At 38.4% G+C, this 27871-nt stretch overlaps 1 protein-coding gene across 1 annotated transcript in view; it reads left to right on the top strand.

Moving 5' to 3' along the window:
• LOC126259408 (cell division cycle protein 16 homolog) overlaps positions 1 to 27871 on the top strand; it is a 204768-nt gene that overhangs the window by 125476 nt on the left and 51421 nt on the right. Inside the window, exons 7-8 of the mRNA XM_049956185.1 lie at positions 18132 to 18221; positions 26370 to 26526. Of these exons, the coding sequence (XP_049812142.1) occupies positions 18132 to 18221; positions 26370 to 26526 (247 nt within the window). The remainder of the gene's footprint in view (positions 1 to 18131; positions 18222 to 26369; positions 26527 to 27871) is intronic.

The following is a 27871-nucleotide window of genomic DNA, read 5'->3' as shown; positions in this document are numbered from 1 at the left end:
CTAGAAAAAATTTTCTGGCGCACCCAAGCTGCCAGATATGTTCATGTGCAGGGCAATCTAGTATGTAGTGGGGACGGGGTAGTCTACGTGTTTACGTTTTGTGATTTTGCTGTTTCCTCGTCATTTACAGTTGTCCCCTCAAATGAAAACAAAACGGATTTCTATGGGTGTGAGCTATAAAGTGAATACATTCACATAATTATAGAAGGGTAGAATATGTTATTGGTTTCAGTTTTGTGATTTTATTTCCATGTTTTTAGCAGTTAAGCGTTAATCCCCTTGCAAAATGGTGAAGTCTTTTGTAAAGAAATTTGGCATTTATTAATCTTTACTGCTGAGGCAGTCAATTTATTTGAAATGAAGTATTTCATTCCACACTGTTGGCTAGTTTAAACTGTTCGCTGTATTTCAAGTGCATGTTTTCATCTTCTGACGTTTATACCCCCCATGAACCATGGACCTTGCCGTTGGTGGGGAGGCTTGCGTGCCTCAGCGATACAGATGGCCGTACAGTAGGTGCAACCACAACGGAGGGGTATCTGTTGAGAGGCCAGACAAACATGTGGTTCCTGAAGAGGAGCAGCAGCCTTTTCAGTAGTTGCAGGGGCAACAGTCTGGATGATTGACTGATCTGGCCTTGTAACATTAACCAAAACGGCCTTGCTGTGCTGGTACTGCGAACGGCTGAAAGCAAGGGGAAACTACAGCCGTAATTTTTCCTGAGGACATGCAGCTTTACTGTATGATTAAATGATGATGGCCTCCTCTTGGGTAAAATATTCCGGAGGTAAAATAGTCCCCCATTCGGATCTCCGGGAGAGGACTACTCAAGAGGACGTCGTTATCAAGAGAAAGAAAACTGGCGTTCTACGGATCGGAGCGTGGAATGTCAGATCCCTTAATCGGGCAGGTAGGTTAGAAAATTTAAAAAGGGAAATGGATAGGTTAAAGTTAGATATAGTGGGAATTAGTGAAGTTCGGTGGCAGGAGGAGCAAGACTTTTGGTCAGGTGATTACAGGGTTATAAATACAAAATCAAATAGAGGTAATGCCGGAGTATGTTTAATAATGAATAAAAAAATAGGAGTGCGGGTTAGCTACTACAAACAGCATAGTGAACGCATTATTGTGGCCAAGATAGACACAAAGCCCATGCCTACTACAGTAGTACAAGTTTATATGCCAACTAGCTCTGCAGATGATGAAGAAATTGATGAAATGTATGACGAGATAAAAGAAATTATTCAGGTAGTGAAGGGAGACGAAAATTTAATAGTCATGGGTGACTGGAATTCAGTAGTAGGAAAAGGGAGAGAAGGAAATGTAGTAGGTGAATATGGATTGGGGGGAAGAAATGAAAGAGGAAGCCGCCTTGTAGAATTTTGCACAGAGCATAACTTAATCATAGCTAACACTTGGTTCAAGAATCATAAAAGAAGGTTGTATACCTGGAAGAATCCTGGAGATACTAAAAGGTATCGGATAGATTATATAATGGTAAGGCAGAGATTTAGGAACCAGGTTTTAAATTGTAAGACATTTCCAGGGGCAGATATGGATTCTGACCACTATCTCTTGGTTATGAACTGCAGATTGAAACTGAAGAAATTGCAAAAAGGTGGAAATTTAAGGAGATGGGACCTGGATAAACTGAAAGAACCAGAGGTTGTACAGAGTTTCAGGGAGAGCATAAGGGAACAATTGACAGGAATGGGGGAAAGAAATACAGTAGAAGAAGAATGGGTAGCCCTGAGGGATGAAGTAGTGAAAGCAGCAGACAATCAAGTAGGTAAAAAGACGAGGGCTAATAGAAATCCTTGGGTAACAGAAGAAATATTGAATTTAATTGATGAAAGGAGAAAATATAAAAACGCAGTAAATGAAGCAGGCAAAAAGGAATACAAACGTCTCAAAAATGAGATCGACAGGAAGTGTAAAATGGCTAAGCAGGGATGGCTAGAGGACAAATGTAAGGATGTAGAGGTTTACCTCACTAGGGGTAAGATAGATACTGCCTACAGGAAAATTAAAGAGACCTTTGGAGAGAAGAGAACCACTTGTATGAATATCAAGAGCTCATATGGCAACCCAGTTCTAAGCAAAGAAGGGAAGGCAGAAAGGTGGAAGGAGTATATAGAGGGTTTATACAAGGGCGATGTACTTGAGGACAATATTATGGAAATGGAAGAGGATGTAGATGAAGATGAAATGGGAGATAAGATATTGCGTGAAGAGTTTGACAGAGCACTGAAAGACCTGAGTCAAAACAAGGCCCCGGGAGTAGGCAACATTCCATTAAAACTACTGATGGCCTTGGGAGAGCCAGTCATGACAAAACTCTACCATCTGGTGAGCAAGATGTATGAGACAGGCGAAATACCCACAGACTTCAAGAAGAATATAATAATTCCAATCCCAAAGAAAGCAGGTGTTGACAGATGTGAAAATTACCGAACTATCAGTTTAATAAGTCACAGCTGCAAAATACTAACGCGAATTCTTTACAGACGAATGGAAAAACTGGTAGAAGCCGACCTCGGGGAAGATCAGTTTGGATTCCGTAGAAATGTTGGAACACGTGAGGCAATACTAACCTTACGACTTATCTTAGAAGAAAGATTAAGAAAAGGCAAACCTACGTTTCTAGCATTTGTAGACTTAGAGAAAGCTTTTGACAATGTCGACTGGAATACTCTCTTTCACATTCTAAAGGTGGCAGGGGTAAAATACAGGGAGCGAAAGGCTATTTACAATTTGTACAGAAACCAGATGGCAGTTATAAGAGTCGAGGGGCATGAAAGGGAAGCAGTGGTTGGGAAAGGAGTGAGACAGGGTTGTAGCCTCTCACCGATGTTATTCAATCTGTATATTGAGCAAGCAGTAAAGGAAACAAAAGAAAAATTCGGAGTAGGTATTAAAATTCATGGAGAAGAAATAAAAACTTTGAGGTTCGCCGATGACATTGTAATTCTGTCAGAGACAGCAAAGGACTTGGAAGAGCAGTTGAACGGAATGGACAGTGTCTTGAAAGGAGGATATAAGATGAACATCAAAAAAAGCAAAACGAGGATGATGGAATGTAGTCAAATTAAATCGGGTGATGCTGAGGGAATTAGATTAGGAAATGAGACAAAGTAGTAAAGGAGTTTTGCTATTTAAGGAGTAAAATAACTGATGATGGTCGAAGTAGAGAGGATATAAAATGTAGACTGGCAATGGCTAGGAAAGCGTTTCTGAAGAAGAGAAATTTGTTAACATCGAGTATAGATTTAAGTGTCAGGAAATCGTTTCTGAAAGTATTTGTATGGAGTGTAGCCATGTATGGAAGTGAAACATGGACGATAATAGTTTAGACAAGAAGAGAATAGGAGCTTTCGAAATGTGGTGCTACAGAAGAATGCTGAAGATAAGGTGGGTAGATCACGTAACTAATGAGGAGGTATTGAATAGGATTGTGGAGAAGAGAAGTTTGTGTCACAACTTGACTAGAAGAAGGGATCGGTTGGTAGGACATGTTTTGAGGCATCAAGGGATCACAAATTTAGCATTGGAGGGCAGCGTGGAGGGTAAAAATCATAGAGGGAGACCAAGAGATGAATACACTAAGCAGATTCAGAAGGATGTAGGTTGCAGTAGGTACTGGGAGATGAAGCAGCTTGCACAGGATAGAGTAGCATGGAGAGCTGCATCAAACCAGTCTCAGGACTGAAGACCACAACAACAACAACAACAACAACAACAACGACATTTATGGTATTATTATGGCATAATTGAGAACCAAACATGAGATAACACAGTACTGGTACTCCAAAAAAATTTACATCCTGAAAATCACACAAAAAACTTAATCTCAGGTTGGAGCCTACTTCATTATGAATCTGGAACTACAAATGTGCACTTCAAGCCAAATTATGCATTCTAGTATGGCTTATGAAATTCTGATGCTCTTGAGACATCTTCTGATGTCATCTTCTTTATGATTTAATGTAAGATCTCTTAATGCTTTATATGTATGAACACACAGACTTCCTATGTCATCGTAGGTGTGCCTGCGTGCAATGCCTGTTATCTGGTGCCCTCTAGCAATTGCTGAAATGAACCTATTTCTGACAGGTCACAGGAAAATATTGTAAGTGGTGGTTTGAAAACTGTTACTTAAAAAAAAATTTCCTTTTACACAAGATTAATTATGTTACATGTGAGAATGTATGATGACTCCCTTAAACCACAGAGTGTTTAACTCGCATTTAAAACTTAGCTCCTTGAGGACCAGCCACTTAGAAGAATTTCAAATCCAGAAGACCAGACATTTACGTCATATTTAAAATTTTATTGTCACATTTGTGTGATGTATCTTAAAGCATAAGACACGCAAAAAAAAGACCAATATTATATGTGCAAGTTTAGCTTTTCTTGTAACTACACTATGGGTATTAATTTAAACCATTAACTTTTCCTATTTGTGCGTTTGTGGTGCTTAAGAGTGACGTTGTTACTGGCTGACTACATCATGTGTCCTATGCTCCGAATCTCTGCTGTCATCGACTGATGAGATCACATGACATGTGCCATGGAATATTTTTTCCGTGTTCGCATATACGCCCTAGATAGGTTCCCCTACTGTAAACATAGCCAGAGCATCCTGAAATGTAAGAATATATTTGTTTCCTCAGTCCGTCTGGTTCAAAGGACAAACCAAGTCAATTTCACACTTCTCGAATATATTTCTGGTATTCTTAGTGAGTTCCAGAGGCATCTTCATATGTCACCCACTTGGATTCATTTGCTGCTAATATATATTTATGGCAGCTATACTACTCTAATTTTAATCTAAATTTCATTAATCTTGGTGACAGGTCTGATGTTTTGCCTAAAAAATATCATTTATCTTGTTTAAGATATAAAATATTTTAACTGCTCAACGTATGGCTAATGTCTCCCTCTTGATCGTATTGTATCCTCTTTCAACTTTATTTATCATTCTTCAGATGGACATGATGGGTAGGCTGCTTCCAATCTTTGCTTGACTTTGTACGACCCCAGTAGAGGTCTGACTTGCATCCATGGTGGTTATGAAGTCCCCCTCAAAGTCCAGATAATGCATATTGGTGCACTGATGACTTCCTCTTGTAAATGCCAAAAGGCGTTTTGTTGCTCAGTGCATCAACAGTAATGAGCTTCTTTCTTTAACGGATCATATTGTAGCTTGATGATTACACTGGAATTACTTATGAATCGCCTGTAGTGTTCGACAAGACGTAGGAAAGCCTTCAGTTCCTTCATGGTTTTAGGCTATGCATAACCTTTTATTACTCTGACCCTCTGTGGGTCTGGCTTTAAGCCCTTGGACACTTCTATTCGCAGAAATTCACCTTTGTTGACCTGAAGTTTTAGGCTGTTGAGTCTAAGTCTTTCAAGAATAAGAATAAGAATCTTTATTAGCCGTTCAGTATTTTCTTATACAATGGGCTTCGTCAATAAGTTCAATTACAGTATAAAGATGGGTATATCCTCATAACAATGTATATATAAATCATATGAATGTTAGTGTAGTACAATAACAAACATTTGAAATTTTATATAGTGTTAATTTCACAATAAAAAAGAAAACATTATACAAATTTATTTTATGTGGGAAGTATTCATGTTGATAACACTATGTCATTATCATATACATGTTGATAACATTATGTCATTATCCTAAGATATTGATACAAATATAGAGCACTCGAAATAGGTCTATGCCTATATGTTAGATATTGTTTTTCCAAATTTAGGTCCTACTACAGGCAGAGGTACCTTTCTCTATGTTAAAACAGAAAATCTGCCATATTACAATCTTTATATTCATCAACTGAGTAAAATGCTTTACCTTTGAGCCATTGACCCAATGTTGTCTTAAACTTATTTTTAGATACTGTTTGTACAATTTTGTGGAGGATATTAAACCGTTCGAGGCCTACATATTTATAACTATTATGTATCCTGGAAAATCTAGAGTATGGCAGATCAATTGTATGGTTTCGTCTTGTATTATGGGTGTGGACAGATGACCTAAGGGGATATTGAGCTATGTTTTCTTTTACGTGTAATAAGCAATAATAGATGTACAAACAAGGAAATGTCATGATAAGTTTTTTGAAATGTTCCCTGCATGTATCCGTAGGAGATAAACCCACTATACATTGAAGAGCTTGTTTTGCCATCTAAAAATTGATACTGAATTGGGAGAATTTCTCCAGAGCAGAATACCATTTGAAAGATGGGGGTGGATATAAGCAAAATATGAATGCAGCAGTAAGTTTTGGCTTACATTATTCCTAAGCTTATAAAGTAGGAACATAGCACGTGCAAGTTTATAACAGACATATGTGATATGTTTATCCCAGCTAAGTTTCTGGTCAATCATCATTCCTGACAGTTTAACAGACTTATTTTCTTTGTTTGACACCTTCAAATTAAAGAATATTTCCTCAGATTTTGTTTCATTTATGTATAGGGAGTTTGCACAAACCAATGAATCGATTTTTCAAATATTATATTATTTTTTTTCTCGTACAGATTCAAGAGTCTGTCCTGAATTGATAAAAGTTGTATAGTCCACTTAGAGGCATGTTTTACAGGGTAAATACTGTGCATATCATTAACATACACTACAAACAGGAAGGGCCAAGGTATGGAGCCCTGTGGCACACCTCTTTTTATTGTTTGTGGGTTTGACAGCTGCCCATTTACACTAACAAATTGTTCTCTGTTGCTTAAGTAGCATTCTAATAATTTCAGGGAGTCCTGTTCCATACCGTAGTGTCTTAATTTCATGATCAAAGTACTATGAGATACAGTGTCAAATGCTTTATTCAGGTAGCACAAGAGGAGAGTAGCACAATAGATTAATTTGTTTTCAAAGCCACCATATATATCACTAACAATATTTTCAACTGCTTTAACTGTGGATAGTTTAGACCTGAATCCACACTGTGAGTTACTTAATAGGTTATTCCTCTCAAAATAGTGATTCATTTGTTGGTGAACACAGTCTTTGATTGTTTTAGATATTATTGGGATTAATGAGATAGGGCGATAGTTACTTGGATTTGATTTATCTCCTTTCTTAAATATATGAATAGTTACTGCTATTTTCAAACAGTCGAGGAAAATCCCTTGCTGTAATATACGGTTAATGAGAGTGGTTAGAGGAGACAGAAGATCATTTGATATCTTCTTTATGATAAAGTTTGTCAGACCATAGAAGTCCTCTGCTCTGGAACTACTTAGTTTGTCTATTGTTTTGCTAACATCATTTTCAGTTACTGTTGCCCAGCAGAATTTATGAACTACATTCTTATTTAAACCTAAAAGAGTTTTTGCATCAAACATGGCTTTGGGGGAGACAAATCTTGTTGTAAACTGAAGTTAACGAAGTGTGAGTTTAAGATATGTGGGGCTATGGGTATAGCTAGCTGAGTTGTTGGTCTATTTATTTCACATTTAATTACTTCCCAGGCTGCTTTACTGCTGTTTCTAGATTTAAGAATATAGTTATCATTCACCCTATGTTTTGCCAAGCTTATTTCAGATCTATAAATTTTTCTTATTCTAATGTACATCTCTTTGTACTCGCTGCTGTTATGAGATCTGTCCTTAAACATAAGAAGCATAATCCTCATGCTGTTGAGGTATGATGTGAACCAATTATTTAGTCTCTGTGGTTTATAAGCTTGGTTATTATTCTGTTTTAATTTTTTTTTAATTGGTAATCTGGGACAACACTCATCAAATATTCTTGCAATTTCCTCTATAAATAATTTGCTTGTGTTATTCACACACATATCTTTGTATAAGATGTCATTTCAGTTAGCTGACCTTAACCTAGTTCTAAACTCTCTTATGTTGCATTCATTCATAGGTCTAACAGTTTTGTGTTGTTCATCTGAAATGCTGACTGGGACTGTTATCTTCAATAACCGTTTTTTTTTTTAAATTTACTATAGATTCATATTCACTAGAAGATGGTGTGCGATATACAGATGCAACAATAATATTATGTTTAGGTATATGTACAACTGCAGCCTCAAAGGTGGTGTCTATACACAGGTCTTTGACATCAATAGTAAAATATTGTAGATTTAGTCCATTCTTAATATATATTGCAAACACCCCCATGTCCAATTGTTGATCTGCAGTAACTACTACCTAAGGAGTAAGCAAATGGAATATTGAGGTCAATTTCTGATGAATATGGCCAGTGCTCATTTACACTAAGTATACCACAGTTGGAAGTTTCTAACTAATACTGCAATTCTCCCAACTTCTTTCTTAAAGACTGTATATTAATATGTAAGAACAGAAGACTATTTTTCCTAACCCTGGGCAGTGAAGAAAAGGGTTCAGATTGTCTTTTTTTAAGGGCACTTCCATACAGCTGATATCTTGAGTTGTTTGTAAGTCTACTGCTGGTAGCAAGGCCCCATTTTGACAATGTTCGGATACATCTAGTTTTCTGGGCTCAGAGTGAATGGTTTGAAGACTATTGTGATCCTGCTGGAACATATCTTTTAATATTTTGCCAGACAGGCCAGCAGGCTTTACAGGTTTGCCTGGTCCAGCAGTATTACTGTAAAGGTGGCCATTTCTTTACTCTCAGTTTTGGTAATCAGTTCCAATATTAATCTTCTTCCTTGGTTGTTGAGGCGGAATCCGTGTCATGTATAGCACTCCCTGTCAAACTCTCTAGCTTTAATGATTGTGGTATTTTTGAATTTCGAACACAGGTGATATAGCCGTTTGTTTACTTCCAATACCTCGCGATTTACGCACGATCGATTTGCAAGATCATATCTAAGTGGAACATCGACAACAAACACTTTTTTCGATGTGATACTTGGTAGTGTGCTTCTTAAACCTTTTATTAAGTTCACGCTGTTGTTTTTCGCTATGTCATTTGTTCCAGTCATAATTACGACAGCATCAGCTTCAGATGCCTTTTTGTTAGTGTTTTGCAAGACATCCTTGGCTTCTGCTGAAGGATACGCATACCCCAGACACTCGAGATTTACGTTTTCATTAAGGTAACTTGAAACATTACGACCTTGGCTATCACCTAATAAGGTAACTTTAAATGGTTTATGTACGAAATTTTGACCATCGCACTGTTTCACTCCTGTGTGAATTTTTTTTGATATTTATTAGCACTATTATGTTTCACTGCATATGTTTCCTGTTCGCTACTTTGTTCATGAAACTTGCTAACATTCACACTGCAGCTACTTATGCTGTTTTTGGCATTATGCTGTTTTGCTGTGAATGTTTCTTGTTCATCACTTCGTTCACAAAACTTACTTCCGTTCACTCTACAGGTTTTTGCACTGTCTTCTACCGGGCAGAGCTGAGAATATTTGTTTTCGTCTGCGAACCTTATTCTTCTTGGCGGTTTATTTACTACTGCTAAGCTATTGTTATGGCAAACCGTTTCCCAGAGTGGAGGTTCCTTTACAGTACAGGTTACCTTCGATATCTGCGATTTGTTATTTGCTGCTTCTGAAATCCCACATGCTCTCTGAGTGAGTCTTAGCTGCTGATTTTCTTTATTCAGGTATACGATTTCTTTATGTAGGACTTCGACAGTTTTCTGCAGACTGATTATTCATTTGTTTAGCCTCACAGTAGTATCACTACAAGGCACATATTTGTTGTTTTTTACTACTGAACTGTAACTTTCATACACACGCGAATTACAAATACTACCAGTCGCCGCCATCGCTTATGTTATTCACACATTGTGCTTCTGTAATGAGGAAGAGAATATCACTACATCATCCAAGTAGATGAACAGTTTATCACCTTCTAGCCCTGTAAAAAGGATTTCACCTGCTTCTGAAAAGTACGTGGAGCTGTTTTGAAGCCCGTTAGCTTGTGTTTATATTCATTATGTTCATATAGTGTACTGAAAGCCTTCTGTTCTCAATCCTCTTTGTCTGATTGGATGTATTAATAGTCTTGTGCTAAATTGTGAGTTTGTCTATCCTCGTCAATGAATACACTAAATTTAGGTAGATATCATTTAGACAATTATAGCCAGTGAACTAGCACCAATTTTGTTTTCCACCACCATCTGTCTTTTCTGGAATCTTTATCAGCAGGAAATTCCATCCACTTTTGCTGGGTGCTATTATGTCATGCTCCAACATTTTCTCTTATTTCCTGCTGCAACACTTCCTTCTGTGCTTGCAGTGTTCTTTAGCGCTGCAACAAAATCACCCAGCCTTTCATTTGTGGTAACATTTTGATTTTGCACTGGATGCTCTCTGTGTAAGATAACTTATCTCCTAGCTAGTGAAAAATGTTGTTCAAAAAATACGATGACTTTATATTTTTATGAAAAAAATATTTATTTATTAATCAATATTCGTGTTGTTCCCTTTGAAGTAATCCCCCTCAGATACAATACACTTGTACCAACGCTTATTCCTATCCTCGAAGCACTTCTCGTAAGCACTTTTTGGTGCAGCTTTGAGCACTTCAAGCAATGCAGTTTTTATTTCCTCAATCACTGAAACTTGGGCATGATTGTCACGTTGTTTTTGGTCATAAAATCTTTCACAAGCAATGACGAATGAGCAGGTGCATTGTCTTGATGTAAAAGCCATGAATTGTTGTTCCACAATTCCAGACTTTTTTGCGTATTGATTGCTTCTCACAAATGGAGCATAATGTCAAGGTAATATTCTTTATTGACCATACGACCTTGAGGAAAAAATTCATAATGCAGTATGCCACGGTAATGGGTGGGTGGGTGGGTGGGGCGGGTGGGGGGGGCATTGAACTTTACGTGCTTTTTTCGGTCATGGATCTCCAAGATACTTCCTTTGGGACGATTGGGCTTTGGTTTCAACATCGTAACCGTAAACCCATGTTTCATCACCAGTTATGACCGTTTTGAGCAAATCAGGATCATCATTTCATCATTGACATCATTCAAGAGCTCCTGAGCGATGCTCATGCGGCAGTTCTTCTGATCAAAATTGAGAAGTTTTGGAAGCAACTTCGCTGACACACGTCTCGTGCCCAAAATGTCCAAAAAAAATTGCATGCCGAACATTTCTTTTAGTTAGAGCAGACTCAGTGTATGCCACTGTCAACATTTCAAGTGTTTTAGTGCACTTGATTCCATTTTTCAAACAAAATTTGATGCAAAACACGTCTAACCTTTCAATCTGGCAAAAACAAAGTATGCTGTACACTTGAAACTGTGAACATATATTCAGGACATGTGTGCCAACATAAAAAAAAGATTGATAATCAAATGTATGTTGCCCGCACAGTTTGAAAAGTCACCTTACTTTTTGAACAGCCCTCGTACATTGCACATAGCTCTGAAATGACTGATATTATTTAAATGACTTACACAGGTACTCTTTAAAGTGCAGTTGTTCGCACTTTTAGCTGTATTATAATCTTACTGACATGGTATACAACTGAACAATTGCTGCTTCCATACACAATGTTAAAATAGTTTGCGATGCTACAGTCTCATTTCAGTTAATTAGTCCTTCCACAATTAGGAATAAGCTTTATTTGACTGTGAAGCATTGGACTGATACCGTAATTATCACATGCCATTACTACACTACTGGCCATTAAAATTCCTACACCAAGAAGAAATGCAAATGATAAACAGGTATTCATTGGACAAATATATTATACTAGAACTGACATATGATTACATTTTCACGCAGTTTGGGTGCATAGATCCTGAGAAATCAGTACCCAGAACAACCACCTCTGGCCGTAATAACGGCCTTGATATGTCTGGGCATTGAGTCAAACAGAGCTTGGATGTCGTGTACAGGTACAGCTGCTCATGCAGCTTCAAAACAATACCACAGTTCATATTGAGTAGTGACTGGTGTATTGTGATAAGCCAGTTGCTCAGCCACCATTGACCAGACGTTTTCAGTTGGTGAGAGATCTGGAGAATGCGCTGGCCATGGCAGCAGTCGAACATTTTCTGTATCCAGAAAGGCCCATACAGGATCTGCAACATACGGTCGTGCATTATCCTGCTGAAATGTAGGTTTTCGCAGGGATCGAATGAAGGGTAGAGCCACGGGTCATAACACATCTGACATGTAACGTCCTCTGTTCAAAGTGCCATCAATATGAACAGGAGGTGACCGAGACGTGTAACCAATGGCACCCCATACCATCGTGCCAGGTGATACGCGAGTATGGCAATGACAAATACACGCTTCCAATGTGCGTTCACCGTGATGTCGCCAAACACGGATGCGACCATCACGATGCTCTAAACAGAACCTGGATTCATCCGAAAAAATTACATTTTGCCATTTGTGCACCCTGGTTCGTTGTTGAGTACACCATCACAGGCACTCCTGTCTGTGATGCAGCGTCAAGGGTAACTGCATGGTCTCCGAGGTGATAGTCCATGCTGCTGCAAACGTCGTCGAACTGTTCATGCAGATGGTTGTTGTCTTGCAAACGTCACCATCTGTTGACTCGATCGAGACGTGGCTGCATGATCCGTTACAGCCATGCGGATAAGATGCCTGTCATCTCGACTGCCAGTGATACGAGGCCGTTGGGATCCAGCACGGAATTCCGTATTACCCTCCTGAACCCACCGATTCCATATTCTGCTAACAGTCATTGGATCTCGACCAGCGCGAGCAGCAATGTCGTGATACAGTAAACCGCTATTGCGATAGGCTACAATCCGACCTTTATCAAAGTCAGAAACGTGATGGTACGCATTTTTCCTCCTTATACGAGGCATCACAACGACGTGTCACCAGGCAACGCCGGTCAACTGCTGTTTGTGTATGAGAAATTGGTTGGAAACTTTCCTCATGTCAGCACGTTGTAGGTGTCGCCACTGGCGCCAACTTTGTGTGAATGCTCTGAAAAGCTAATCATTTGCATATCACAGCATCTTCTTCCTGTCGGTTAAATTTCACGTCTGTAGCACGTCATCTTCGTGGTGTAGCAATTTTAATGGCCAGTAGTGTATTACACAAAGGTCTTCATAAAAAAAATGCAAGCAGGCTACTGCACATGAAATAATTTATTAGAATCTTTATGTGAATGGAGGAGGAGATGCTAATTGTACCTGTGATTGCTTCCACTAACACAACAAATGGAACACATTAGCTGTTCAGAATTTACACTCATAACAGTATTAACATGTAAAACACACACACACTTAAAATTATTTAACTGATCTCCAATAATTAAGTATTGAATTTATAAATAGTTGCAGAAATAGAGCCAACACATTCCATCTTGGCATTGTACAGCTGATGAGCTTTTTTACACAGTTTGTCCGAGGCATAGTCCTCGTCTGCTACAAAGGTTCCCAAAAGCGACTCTTCACAAATACAAACAACGAAGAGGTGGTTTTGTAGCACATTCTTTATCCAATGGTAAATCCCCTAATTGAAGTGGTAGCTATTTTTGTACTTCATTACTCTCATGTTAATTATATGCATTTCTTCTGATACCATTTAATTGTTTGTTTTACATACAAAATATTTTAAGTATTGAACATGTTAATCATTAACAAATATTATCTAAAAACAATAGAGTATGCAGTTAATTATTTAAAATCTTTTGCGCTATGTGGTAGCATCTTACAGCGCAGTATCAGTGCATTCTGTCACAATCTTTTAATTCTCACTACTGCCCTTAGATGTAGTAAGCTTTACACAACTGGTAGCCGTACTGGCATATGCACTGTGACAGATTGCCTGTGCTATGTACATATGTTATCAGTGCATAAAACAAGAATTGATTTCGAAAAGGCTATGTAGATGATAATCTGTGCATCATAACAGGTAGTGCTTCTATGACCATCTGCTTTAATTCTACTGAAACACTCTCATCTATGGTGTTCAGTACCCTCCTCAGGTAAGTTCCTATTCCCACCTTTACCAATGTGTTATTTATATACAGTTTTTTTTTTCCTGCTTTGGAGTGATAGCCTCTCTCATTCCCTCTCTCATTCTGTTTGCTCCTATACTAACCCTGCACATATATTCCTCTTGAAGCCTTACTGTTTCACTGTTAGCTTGCTTGTGACTCACAAGTGACTATCATTTTTTTATTTCTCTTTAGCAACTTGTAGTACCTGCTTTTCTTGTAAGGTGATAGCTCATTTCTTGTTGCTAATAGCATTCAGATTTCAGTGTGCTTTATCTTCACCTCCAAACCTGTTCTGAAAGAAGTGTGTCTTTTTCTGAAAGAGCTGCCTCTTTCCTATATGCACTTTGCAGAGTTTGCAGTCTGGCTCCATCTTCATCTCAGTCAGTTTCTATCTGAACCACAGACATTGGATGGCATAGTTAGTCACAGCTCCATTTTTGTTGAAGAAATCTCTACCAGCTAGTGTGTCAAATTTAAGATCCACATCTTATGTGGGAGGGTTGCTTCACGTGCAATCCACTTCTTGTTCACATTATGTTAGTTATAGTTCCCTTTGTTTATACCTTCCAAAACCTTTGAGCAACTTTTTTGCGCCAAACTTAACTGAACACCCCCCCCCCCCTCCCCCCCAATTAATAAGAAGTTTCATCTGGTTGTCAGTGCCACAGCTCACAGCTCTACAAAATCATTTTTGTGTTCATGGCCTGCTGTCAACACCAACACTTCTCTAGGTAAGGTGTAAGGCAACAATGTTGTAATTTCCTCTTTGTTTAAGCATTCATGTACACACTGTATATCTCTTGCATAGTGAACAATTCATTCGCATCTGAAACATGTCACATGTTCGACTGTCTCATGGGCACTTGTGCCCAGGCAAGTTGTACTGCAACCACCTTACTACTTCGAATCCATCCATTTCTTTCAAGTAATCCAAAAAATGGTAGGATCAGTATTGGCTGTTCTCTCGGACATTCGTTTATCACCACCTCTATTTCCCACTACATCCGACTCTACCTTCCTCCCTCTGTTATTGGAGTGACAGTATTGAGCTTTGTGGCCTGCCCCTCTGCACATGAAATACTTCATTCCTTCCTTTTCATTTTGTGGTGCTGCACTACCATTTTTCATACTTTTCTTCTCCCTCGCTGATACTGTCACACTTTCCTTTGCCAAAGTGAGCTGTTGCTTCTGTTAGTTATTTTTTTGGTTCAGTTGTCATAAATTTCTTGAATAAACACATCTGCTTAGCTTCCAAATGAGCACAAGGCTGCGTGCCAACTCTGAATCTCTCATTGTGTCTAGAATGGCTTATGTTATGTGATGCTAAATCTTGTGCTACATGATCTTGGCCCACTGCACGTGAAACACTTTATTCGTAGCTTTTCATTTGGCAGTGCTGCAATACTGCTTTTCATACTTTCCTTCTCTCTTGCCGAGGCCATCATGCTTTCCTATGCCAAAATGAATTCTTGCTTCTAATAGTGCCAATAACAGTCTAATGTTCTTTTACTGGCGTAATTCTCTACATTAATGGTATGTGCATCTCGTCAAGTGGCACTTAAATCTCTCTAACTAGCAATTTGCTGCTTACTGAACCATCTGTTGTGGTTTTTACAAATTTCAGTGAAATTTCACACTTTCACTTACAATAATTCTGTTACCATCAAATAATGGCAGTATTAACTAATGTCCGTCAGAAAAATTAACAAATGCCTGGTGATTGACTTGCCCAATAGTTTTGTCACAGAAACTATCATCCCAATCACGTGACATGACTGCTAAGCTGATTCACGTACCAAATGAAGTATTGTCACTATTCGCCATCTGCTGCTGTGCACCGTCCGCATCCTCATGCATTTCTGGCTCCTGTCTGACTGCTTTGACCCCAGGCACCCATCTGCAATGTTTATTCTGCCTTTTTCTTACATCCTTCTTTCTCTGGTGTTCACTTTACTCACGCCTGTAGCTTGTGCACTGTTATTGTTCAAGTGAAAAGCATTGTCAAAACCATTCCATTTTTTTTGCGGGCTGTCGGACTGTGTGGACCCAATATTTCAAAAGTAATTGTGACCTATTCCTCTAATTCGTAGCATGCAGTTGCTGTTTGATTAAACTACATACATCTCCAGGTAATCTACAGCCATCCCCACTCCTGGCATCATAAAATGTTTCTATTTTTGTGTGCAGTGAATGATCTTTGTTTGATAAGGAAATATGAATAACAATGTAAAATTGACTACTTTCGATGTTCACTTGAGTGAATGTTCAAAGGAACAAGTACTAACTCAGTGTAAAGACAAACTTCTGCTGGAGGACATGCACAAGGCTTTGTATGGTGGTAGAGCAAGACGAAATTCTGAATCGCAGTTTGAAGCTTGACTGACACAGAGTTTACTGTCTACCTGTTTCGCAGATAACTGAACCTGCATGGGTGATCTGCTGTGGCCTCATATGTGCACTTGCACCATCTTCCACCACCTGTGGAGTCAATGCCTAAGCCAACACTCTGTAGTGGTGACTCTGGGGACGATTGCAGCTTTCTTAGAACAAAGTAACTCCTTGTGTGAAGATACTTTCCAGCTGTGTCCTCTGGTGTATGCTGATGGACAGTACCAGCAGTTCCCACATTGCCTACCAGCGTTATCCCGTCTCCGGCCATCCTGATTTAGGTTTTCCGTGATTTCCCTAAATCGCTTCAGGCAAATGCCGGGATGGTTCCTTTGAAAGGGCACGGCCGATTTCCTTCCCCATCCTTCCCTCACCCGAGCTTGCGCTCCGTCTCTAATGACCTCGTTGTCGACGGGACGTTAAACACTAATGTCCTTCCTCCTACCAGCGTTGTTTACCATTGTATGTGCTCTGTAATACTGAGACACACCCATCAAGCACACCTGAGTCATTAACAGTTTGTTATTTGTTTGTCGATTGAAGGCTTCCACAAGGGGTACAGCAGCACTGTTTGTGTCCACTTACCTTCACTCTGCTGGTTCCTACCCTTCACATTACCCTTCGAGTGAGGCATCGGGCTGATAAACCTCTAGCTAACTCGGTTAGTCTTGCTACTACCTTCGCTCTCAGGTGTTGCATTGCCTGCAATATAAATCTTTTTAAATGAAGTCCATACTTCTCCCATTCCTTATGTCATTTGTGGGTTGAAACCCTGGGCTTAAGACCATGAATAACTCACTTTTTTTTTATTAAAATGCTTGACACTTATTTAATAAACTGATAGTACAGATCTCTCTAATATTGTTAAAATTAAATAAAACTCTTGAACTGGGCTTGTGATAGTCACCAATACCTTTAAACAGACATAAAGAAGAAGCTTGAAAACTAACAAAATACATGCTCCAGAATGGGACTGAATGTAATTAAGGGATTTTCGCACACATTAATTTTTATTTTGACCAGCTATTTACTTTTTATTTTGACCAACTATGAGTGCAGAAAACTATAAGATACTGAGCACAAGATGTCAACAGTTTATATAAAGAGGCAGGCCTTAGGATTACAAGAACGAAATATCTAGCAGTGAATAAGTTCCAGCGATAATAGAGCAACTATACCAATATGTTTCCAAGCTTTATTCCATTTTTCACGCAAATAAAATACACAAACTGACATATCAAATTATTGTGCGAAGTGCACATCGATCAGATACATTGAGAAAAACTTGAACAATATTGGCAAAAGCCAAATGTCATAACAGCAGATTTTTTAAGATACATTGGTGGAGTTGGGTTACTACAGAGAATTAGAAAATAGGAAATAAGAAAGAAGAACGAATATGAAGCAACAGCTACTGCTTGCTTACTGTGCTGTACAGTTTACTTACAAGGAAATCAACTTGTAGAAAATATGTCCAAAGAAGATTTCTCCATGGAGTCCAGTCTTTTAGGAGAAGTTATGAAGGACATAGACTGTAGAGAGGTGCAGGAAAATGGCTGGAGAAAATAGAGACTGTGACAAGAAGATACAAGAGATGGGTTAGATTTCTGTATATGTTTACAAGTGCAATTACGTTATAAACACCACCTATGTTGTCTTTACAGTGAGGTGACACTTTAGAATTTCGCTGTGTTAATATACAACTGAAATTTCTTCTCCAGTTGTAGCTTTTGTGTTTTGGTAATTAGAAGTTTATAATTTATTCAAAATGTATTTAATTTTGTGCTATTTCTTGTCTGTTGCAGAGTTGTTTTACTTGGCACATCGCTTAGTTGACCTTTACCCAGAATCTGCTGTGTCATGGTTTGCTGTTGGGTGCTATTACTACTTGATAGGTATGTGTAACTATATTTTATTTTTGTTTTTTGAGATTTCACTGCATACTGAGCAACTGTAAAAGTTTTAAATTGTTCTTATTGTTTAACATTTAATTTATTAATTTTTTGATATGACCAAGAGTTGGGTAAAAACAAGTGAGGCTAACTTACAGCAACAATGTCATCTACTACATGAAATCACTAATGTGACCAATACTTCCACAGTCTAAAATGTCATAAAATTGAGAACACTGCATGTCAACTGAAACATGAAGTACTTCATCTGTCTTAATGGGAAGTTGTTATCACCATGTTATTCTTTATAGGGAAAGCATCTGGAAATGTGACATTATATATTGATTATGGAAAAGAGATGACCCCTCTGGTAATCATAGACATATGTAACAGTGGAGCATTCCATCTGCTGCCACCTCATAATCAAAATATGTACTAGAAGAATTGCACAATTTAGTGTGTGTTCAAGTAGTCACTGCAAGAACATTATAAAGGTCAATATACTTTAGAAGGAGACAATATGTGAAATTTATCAGTTGTCAGATTTTGAATTAATCTTAAAATTCCAAGAGAATATCAATGAGTCAAGGAACATACACTGTAGGGGGAGGAGGGGGGGTGTTGAGGTGTGTGTGTGTGTGTGTGTGTGTGCGCGTATGCGCGCGCACGCGCGTGTGCTGGCACAAAGGAATTGTATTATTTGAATGGGACAGAAATCAATAGATGTGATGCTCACATGCAGACAAACAGATTATTACAGTTTTGGAAAAATTAGATGACTTATTCAAGAGAAAGAGCTTCAGAAATTGAGCAAGCCAATAAAGTGTTGATCCAACTCTGGCCCTTATGCACGCAGTTATTCAGCTTGATATTGTTTGATAGAGTTCGTTGGATGTCCTCCAGACGGGTACTGTTCCAAATTCTGTCCCACTTGCATGTTAGATAATCAAAATCCCAAGCTAGTTGGAGATCCCTGCCCAAAAACATACGAAATTCAGGGGAGATCATGTAGGGCCTAGCAAGTGTGATGACAAGCGGTAGAAACTCTACCTGTGTCCCAGCAGGCATTATGTTGCTGAAATGTAAGACCAGGATGGCTTGCCATGAAGGGCAACAAAGAGGAGGCATAGAATATTGTGTGTTGTGCTGTAAGGATGCTGTGAATGACAGCCAAAGGGGTTCTGCTGTGAAAAGAAATTGTCTCCCCAAACCATTCTTCCTGTTTGTCAGCCCGTATGGCAGGTGACAGTCAATTTGGAATCTCATTGACTGGAGCAGAACTGTTTTCAGTGATGAGTCCCACTTAGAATTTAGCCCTGGTGACCAGCGAAGACATGCCTGGAGATGCCCCAGACAGCATAGGGATACCAACACGACTGTCACCCGCCATACAGCCCAGCAACCTGGAATAAAGGTTTGAGGTGCAATTTGTTTTCATAGCAGGATCCCTTTGGTTGTCATCTGTGGCAGCCTTTACAGCACAGTGCTATGTCAATTATATTTTATGCCCCGTTTTGTTGCCATTCATGCCAAGTCAGCCTGGGCTTACCTTCCAGCAAGATAAAGCTCACCTGCGCATGGTAAGTGTCTCTACTGCTTATCATCATGCTTGTCAAACCCTGCCTTGGCCAGCAACATTGCCAAATCTCTTCCCAATTGAGAATGTTCAAACAGCTCAGCACTTTGATGACCTACCAGGTGCACAAGTATGAAGTGCAGATTTCAGGCAACAGATATCGTGCCAGTGCAGTTTGTGCTACAAAGATTTGACATTGCGCCATATTGTTGTATCTTCAACAAGTGACAGATGCGCATGAATGATAAAATGGAAAGATGTGTGCAAAGTGTTGTATTGTTGTGTTCAATATGTTGAAATTAAACGGAACAAAGAGCATTTATGGAGAGCATTAATTTTATGTTTTCATTTGAAGAATACTGTTGCTGAATCATACCAATCACTTCAAGAAGTTTATGATGAACAAGCTCCATCACAAGATATGTGTGAGTGATGATTTTGGAATTTAAAAAATGGTTACTTTGATGTTAAACAAGGAACAAGGAAAACTGGTCAAAAAATATGAATATGTAGTATTGGAAACATTATCGAATGAAGCTGATTTGGTAAAACAAAAACAACTTGCTTAGGAATTGGGTGTTAGTCAATAAGCTGTTTCCAGTCGGCTATGAGAGACAGGAAAGATTCAGAAGACCAGTAAATGGGTACCACATGTATTGAACAACAGACAAATGGAAAAGTGCAAAAACACGTCAGATTTTGCTTGCTCAGTACAAAAAAAAAGGTGATTTTTGAATTGCATAACTATAGATGATGAAAAGTTGATTTATTTTGACAGCCCCAAGCACAGAAAATCATAGGTAGATCCAACACACCATCCACATTGACTGCAATACCAAATTGCTTTGGCTGAAAGACGATACTCTGTGTTTGGTGGGACCAGAAACTGTTAAAATGTGGAGAAACAGTTAATACTAAACGTTACCAACAACAATTGACCGATTTGAGCCATTCGCTGCTTTTAAAAAGGCCACAATACCGAAAGAGGCAACACAAAGTCGTGTTTGTTCATGAAAATGTTCCTTCACATGTGGCAAAACTGGTTCGCAAAATGTTGGAAGCACTTTACTGGGAAATTCTGCCCCATGCAGCTTACTCACCAGACTTGGCTCCTTCCGATTACCACTCATTTGCATCGGGGGGTCAAGCACAGCGCTTTGGTTCATATGAAGATGTGAAAAAATGGCTCTATGAATGGTTCGTGGCAAAAGAGGGTAATTTTTATGATAATTTTTACTGACTTGGTATTCACTAATTGCCCTTAAGATACGAAAAATGTATTACAAACGTTATAGCATACTGAGAATAAAGCACTATTAATCATTCCTCTGAATTTAACTTTTTTACAAAAAAATCTGCATTTCATACTTTCTAACATCCTAACGACTTAAAGTGTGAATGTGAGTTTGGGTTAGATTGGTTTATATGTATTTGCCCTCCATACACAATAAAACTCTCACTTTCCACACAAATATGTAACTTCCTGTGAGTCTCTTGTACAGCCGCACGTCAGGAACAAATTGAGTTACAGTTAAAAGAAAGTTGACCTTGATACCATAAATTTTCTTAATATGATTCAGAAAATAAGTCTTGCCTATAGCAAGCTTACGTCAAGAGTTTCCAAGAGTTCTTTTTCAACTTTCTTTGTTTTAATAACAATAGTCAATGACACAATAAGCACAGAGCTGCATATAAGCTCCATGGTTCTTCCTTGTACCCTCACTAAAACATCTGTGGATTGCCCGACAGGTACTTGTCGGTGCCGTTCGTCCACTGTGTCTAATTTCTTTCCGCGACTGATTTTAAACCTGCACATACAAACGTGATGCGCAGTAGGTAGGATTCTACCATCCCACACTTGTAGCCAGAATATCGTGTGTTCCAGGTGGTAATAGGCTGAGTGCTTCTAGAATTTACACAGAAATTCTCGAATCACTACATATTCCACCCCCACCCCCCCTGTCAGATCGAACAAGCAATATTTTATACATAATCATTATGAAAATAATATTCAAAATAACATTTCATATCTTAACAGTATACATTTCTTACATATGTTTATATACATATCTTTCCTTCCAATAACTATTCTCTGTCCTCTCTTGAACAGTCTTTCGCTTATTGTTTCTCTACTCCTTTCTTATTTTACTTTGTTATTAAGACATGAGCATTTACTCATGGTTTATCCAGCTTTAATAATTGTGAGGACTCTTTCTTTTCTTTATCCCCCCCCCCCCTCCCCAGTCATAAACTTAAGGTGTTTATGACACATGAGTAATCTATTTTCTATTCCTACCTTTTGTACTACCTTCTTCCTAGTATGTACTATTTTCATTATTTGTTGCTTGGAGGAACTCTGGACGAAATGAAAGTGTTCTTTTGACACTCGTATGTTTCCACGAAACATAATAATGATAGACATTCATAGAATTCCCACTTCCCAGAATAATCTCTATAAAATTTGTGACTTTTGTCACGATACTGCCCCCTTCTCCTAGGATCAGCACCTATTCCTTGCTTTTGGGTTGACCTAATGAGAGCACTTCCTTTTTCCAATCTGGTAGGTACGCCCCTTACAAAACAGCCCTATTTTTTTTAGGCCACGTAGGTATGCTTGCCCTTTATACTTAGTGAATGCTGGGTACACCCAGCTTATCCTTTCCAAGTAGGTCTCACGTTTCATTACCCTAGTATACATTTATATGTATACCATAATTAAGTATCTTCTGGTAAAGATATAAATCTATTTTAAACTTTGCATTCATTCTGTAATATATCATTTACTTCCTAGAGTCCTCCTCAACTTATCAACTTCATTATTTTCAATACATACTATGTCTACATTTACTATTTACGTCCCACTATCCTTCAATTCATCAGAGTATTTATTACACTGATGTTTCTTGATGATCAACATGACTAATTTCTTCTTACTTCCGTTTTCTTTTTTTGCTCATGCCTCTTTCTTATTTGTCCATTACTCATTACTATTTTATAGTTGTTCATTATGTAGCATTTTTGTTCCATAAACTAATATGTTTGTGTCTCTCTTTGCGCATCAGTTCATTGTGCCTATTCTAATCTCTATTTAGAACTGTGACTGTTCTTTGTTTATGTGCACCTCTTTGTATGTAAATTCAATGTAGAACCGCCATAGATCCTGTAAATAGGTGCATGTCTCCATATGTACACACATTTTTCCCTACAACATTTGGCAGTTCTCACATTGTGACAGGCTTTGTCTTATGTAATTTAATGTTTGTGTAGAAGTGTATATTTGTGTATAAGTGGATGGGTTTTCATGTAGTCTGATTTCTTTGCCTTCTTATTTAAAGATAAGATTTTGGTTTCTAGAAAACATGGAAATAAGGAAGGATTTCAGCAATAGAAGTTTGCGAATATGAAAAAAGGGAAAAAATAGACAGGTCCTCAAATGAGAAGAAAGAAAAGAAAAAATAGATCGAAGAAGAAAAAGAAGATAGCCCCTAAGACAGGAAACCCTTCCAACCCCCCATTCCCAGGATCCCTACCCCTCAGGTACTTAAGTGAGACGCCGGAGGAGGTCTGGTGTTAAATCGGCCCCTGCAGAACGGACTTGTCCCACTTTCACCCTTTGAGGTCCCTGAAGGAAATCCTAGCAACCTTATGGAAACGGCAAATGATGAAAAATCAGGCACACTTGTTTGCGAGGGTTGTTTGAAAGATGTGATGTGTGTTTTATGTTAGTCATGATTTATCTGTTCTTGTGAATCATGCTTTTAGCTACAATACCCACCCCTCTCAAAACTTATACAAACTCTTCCATCTATATCACATCTCATAAAAGGTATAAAATACTCTATACAAAATAGAAAATCTGTACACTATGGTATAACAATTGTTCAGCTAGTCAAGTCATATTATATTTTCCACAAATATAATACTCTGTTCAGTTTATTTCGTGTAGATATCACTTTTTCTGTGATTCTCTTAAGTTGTCCTCTATTTTACAGTCATATCCGGTTTTATAAGCAATAAGATTACAGAATAGTTCTAGATTATAAAGGAATTTGGCGCAGGAAAACTATTTTGGAAAACACCGTAAACAACCCGGGATCTGACGGTCATTACTCCGCCCGTTAACTCAGAATGTTAACATCCCTGGGGGATATACAATTTTACATCCCTTACATTGTATTCCCCCCACCCCCTTTTTTTCCTTCTTGTATTAAATGCCAATCGAAATATTTCCCTATAATGACATTTTCACTCTGCAGCGGAGTGTGCGCTGATATGAAACTTCCTGGCAGATTAAAACTGTGTGCCCGACCGAGACTCATTCTGGAAACATCCCCCAGGCTGTGGCTAAGCCATGTCTCCGCAATATCCTTTCTTTCAGGAGTGCTAGTTCTGCAAGGTTTGCAGGAGAGCTTCTGTAAAGTTTGGAAGGTAGGAGACGAGATACTGGCGGAAGTAAAGCTGTGAGACCGGGCGTGAGTCGTGCTTCGGTAGCTCAGTTGGTAGAGCACTTGCCCGCGAAAGGCAAAGGTCCCGAGTTCGAGTCTCGGTCGGGCACACAGTTTTAATCTGCCAGGAAGTTTTTATTTCCCTATAGTACCCCAAGTATTATTGTAATATTTTGGGTCCCATATATCTGATATTAACTTTTCTTGAGCATTGGCAGACCAGTACTTGTCTTTAAATTTCTTTTGAAAGTCTCCCCAAGAGGAAAAATTCTCAATATTTACTGTTACCCATTCTGAGGCTTCCTCTAGAAGGTACCCCACAGCAAATTCATTCTTCTTGGAATTTTCCCAATTTTTTGGTAAAGCTTGGTTAAATCTCTTTAAGAAATGGATCAGATGTACCTCTCCGTCTGGCTTAAATTTAGGGAATTGCCTAGATAACCTTGAATTAGCTCCCCATTGCAAATCAGTCACCACTTCACTAGTTAATACAGCATTAGGTGAAGTTGCCCTTTTTTCTACTTTATTTTGGATAAGTATAATTCCTCTCCGCAGGTTGTCCATATCCTTCCTGGTATCATTGAGTTCAGAAGGAGGAATAGGCGATATGTTTCCGGATGACATTCTCTCGGTAACCTTTTGATCTATAATTTTTCCAAATTGTTCCTGCAAACTAATTACATTTATAATATCAGAGTCAGCTATTTTCTCTTCGAAATTTCTTTCTACATTATCTACCCGTGTATTGACACCTGTAATTTGCGATTGAATGACTGGCATTACTTCATTCTGCGTGTCTACATTCTCTTTCAAAGCATTCAACCCCTGCCTTACATCATTATAGTTAATATTGTACATGTTTTCAAAAGATCCCAACTTTTCAATAAGTTCATATTCTACATTATTACATTCGTTCTCAGTGTTAAGTTCTAAACTTTTCAATAAATCTTGAAAAGTGTCCTTATGTTTCTGACTAAGTTCAGTAAACATATGATTTACATCCAGCCTCTTCCCTGTTCCCATTCCAGCACTACAAAGCCATCATTCCACCACCACACCCAGTCTTTTTATTTTTCTCCTTTTCTGCTACTTACCCCACCCCGTCCCCCACCTCTCCCTTGCCCTTTGTCTAACCTGCAGCACTTCACTGTCTGCCACCCCCACCATACTATCCCTCTCCCTCCCCACCCCAGCCTCCTCCTTACTCCACCCAGTCGCCACTCCCATCATGCATTGGTGTTGATGCTTGCAGTGTGGTTTCAGTTGCTTGAGACTGCAGTTGTGTGTGTGTGTGTGTGTGTGTGTGTGTGTGTGTGTAAAAGAGTCTTTTTGTTGTTCCTATCTGCAGCTCAGCTGTATGGTGAGTAGCAACTTCCCTTTTCATAATATTGTTACATTCCATCCTGGATTTTACATTGTTCGAAAATTTATAAAGTATTACTCTAATGTAAAAAACTTGCTGAATTAAGCATCTGTCAAACTAATATTTAAATACAAGTAACAAAATTATGTAGACGCTACATATAAGAAAAGGGCTCAGTTTGAAAATATACTTCATCATATGTGGGTGCAGCAAGCAGTGACCAACAGCATACTAGCCAGTTTGATATGTTACTCAAAGTGGGTTACATAAGATAGTGCCATCCATGTTTTCAATGGTTTTGAATATTTGTTTTTAATATTTGTTTTATTGCAAAAACTTTTTCAGTGCACGAGCAACAAAAGGTGTGTCATCAGTGAACACATTCACAGTCCTTACTTTCCTAGTATGTTGTAAAATGAAATAAGATGTAATAATTTTTGCGTCAGTGAAGTTTAACCCAATATCAATGCTTCAACATTTTCTCCTTTAACTTGAGGAGGAAAAACAATTTATAATTGTAAAACTGGCTTCATAACCAGATGCTGCAATTATGCCTCTTGGAACATATAAATAACTAAACTATAAAACATTTTTAGTCCCATCCCACAATATTATTTAATACCATTGAACATTATTTAATTTTCTTCTATAAGATCCTTAAAGCACAGCATTGTTCACATCTAAGTGTTTTAATTAATGAAAAAAAAACAGCTTCCTTAATGATAAATAGAATATTAGAATGTGTTTTCCTTTTTTTTTTTCAACAGGAAAGAGTGATCCAGCTCGAAGGTACTTGGCAAAAGCTACTACACTTGACAAACTTTTTGGTCCAGCATGGCTGGCATATGGTCATTCTTTTGCTACTGAGAATGAACATGATCAGGCTATGGCAGCGTATTTCAAGGCATCACAGTTGATGAAGGGGTACCTAAATCTCATTTTATAATTGCATTTTTTGCTTATTTTACTTATGTGTTTAATAGTATTTTAGAAGAAAACAGTTAGCTTAGTTTTTAATTAAGGAGTGCAGCACTAGTTGTGAAGATTTATGTAGAAAGTTTTTCAGTCCTTCAAGTGCATAAGAAAGTGAATGATATGGTGGACTATATACTTTTTATAGTGTAGTAACAAAAAACATTTAATTTTCCCAACCAGCGTGCCTGCAGAATGGAACACAACTAAGTGACAAACAATTGACAGTTGATTTAATTTTACTAGTCTACTGCTGCAGGATCTGAAACTTGATGACTAATTAATTTGCTGTGTATTGACTGATAAAAAGGAAAAAGCTGGATTAATTTGTATAAAACCTCATACAGTCTTGGACAATCTGCTTTCGTGCACTCATGTAAGTGTATTGCCTTTACAAGTCAGATTGATTAACATTTTCTGGGCCAATTTTATGTTGACTGTTCCACACCTTTAAATATCATTCCATTCAAATTTTTGTGCAATTTAGATTTATAACTTTTTGGTGTGCTCTGGTTGTGCTGTTGTCGGTACTGTTATGGTTGGCAGAAACGTACTACCTTCGACAGATTGACAGTTCATCTTTGGAATCATACCATGTTGCAGTATCCCACACACATCCAACACTCCTCCACCCCACTCTTCCCCTACCCCCTTCAAAGGAAGGTACATACAGGTGAAAATGCCCAAATTGGCTCACACAGAGGTGGAAGTTGAGAGAGTGACGTGGCTGGCTGGCAGTAGATTCAGAGTTTGGAATGCCATCATTGTAGAAAGTGGTTCCAGATGCAGGAGAATCCTTGGCAGGATATGTTACTTCCTGTGTTCTTATAGTCCTGCAATGGCTTGATGTTGGCCAGAACTATCCAAGGCTGGACTGTTTGATACTTTTCCAAGATTGGTCAACCCTCTCACACACTTGAGACAACCTTGCATACTTAACACGCCCTGTAGGCATTACTTATCCATCTTCTTTTTTCGTTATCCATTGTGTTTACATATTTTAAGTTTGCTCTTCAATAGTTTGTTAAAAAACAAAAACACCTAATGGCTGTAGCATTGACATTGTTGTTGTTGTTGTTGTGGTCTTCAGTCCTGAGACTGGTTTGATGCAGCTCTCCATGCTACTCTATCCTGTGCAAGCTTCTTCATCTCCCAGTACCTACTGCAACCTACATCCTTCTGAATCTGCTTAGTGTATTCATCTCTTGGTCTCCCCCTACGATTTTTACCCTCCACGCTGCCCTCCAATACTAAATTGGTGATCCCTTGATGCCTCAGAACATGTCCTACCAACCGA

This window comes from Schistocerca nitens, chromosome 5 (assembly GCF_023898315.1).
Source record: "Schistocerca nitens isolate TAMUIC-IGC-003100 chromosome 5, iqSchNite1.1, whole genome shotgun sequence".
NCBI classification, from domain to species: domain Eukaryota; kingdom Metazoa; phylum Arthropoda; class Insecta; order Orthoptera; family Acrididae; genus Schistocerca; species Schistocerca nitens.
Note: the sequence above shows the minus strand (reverse complement) of the source record. Positions and strands in the feature narration are given on the sequence as shown.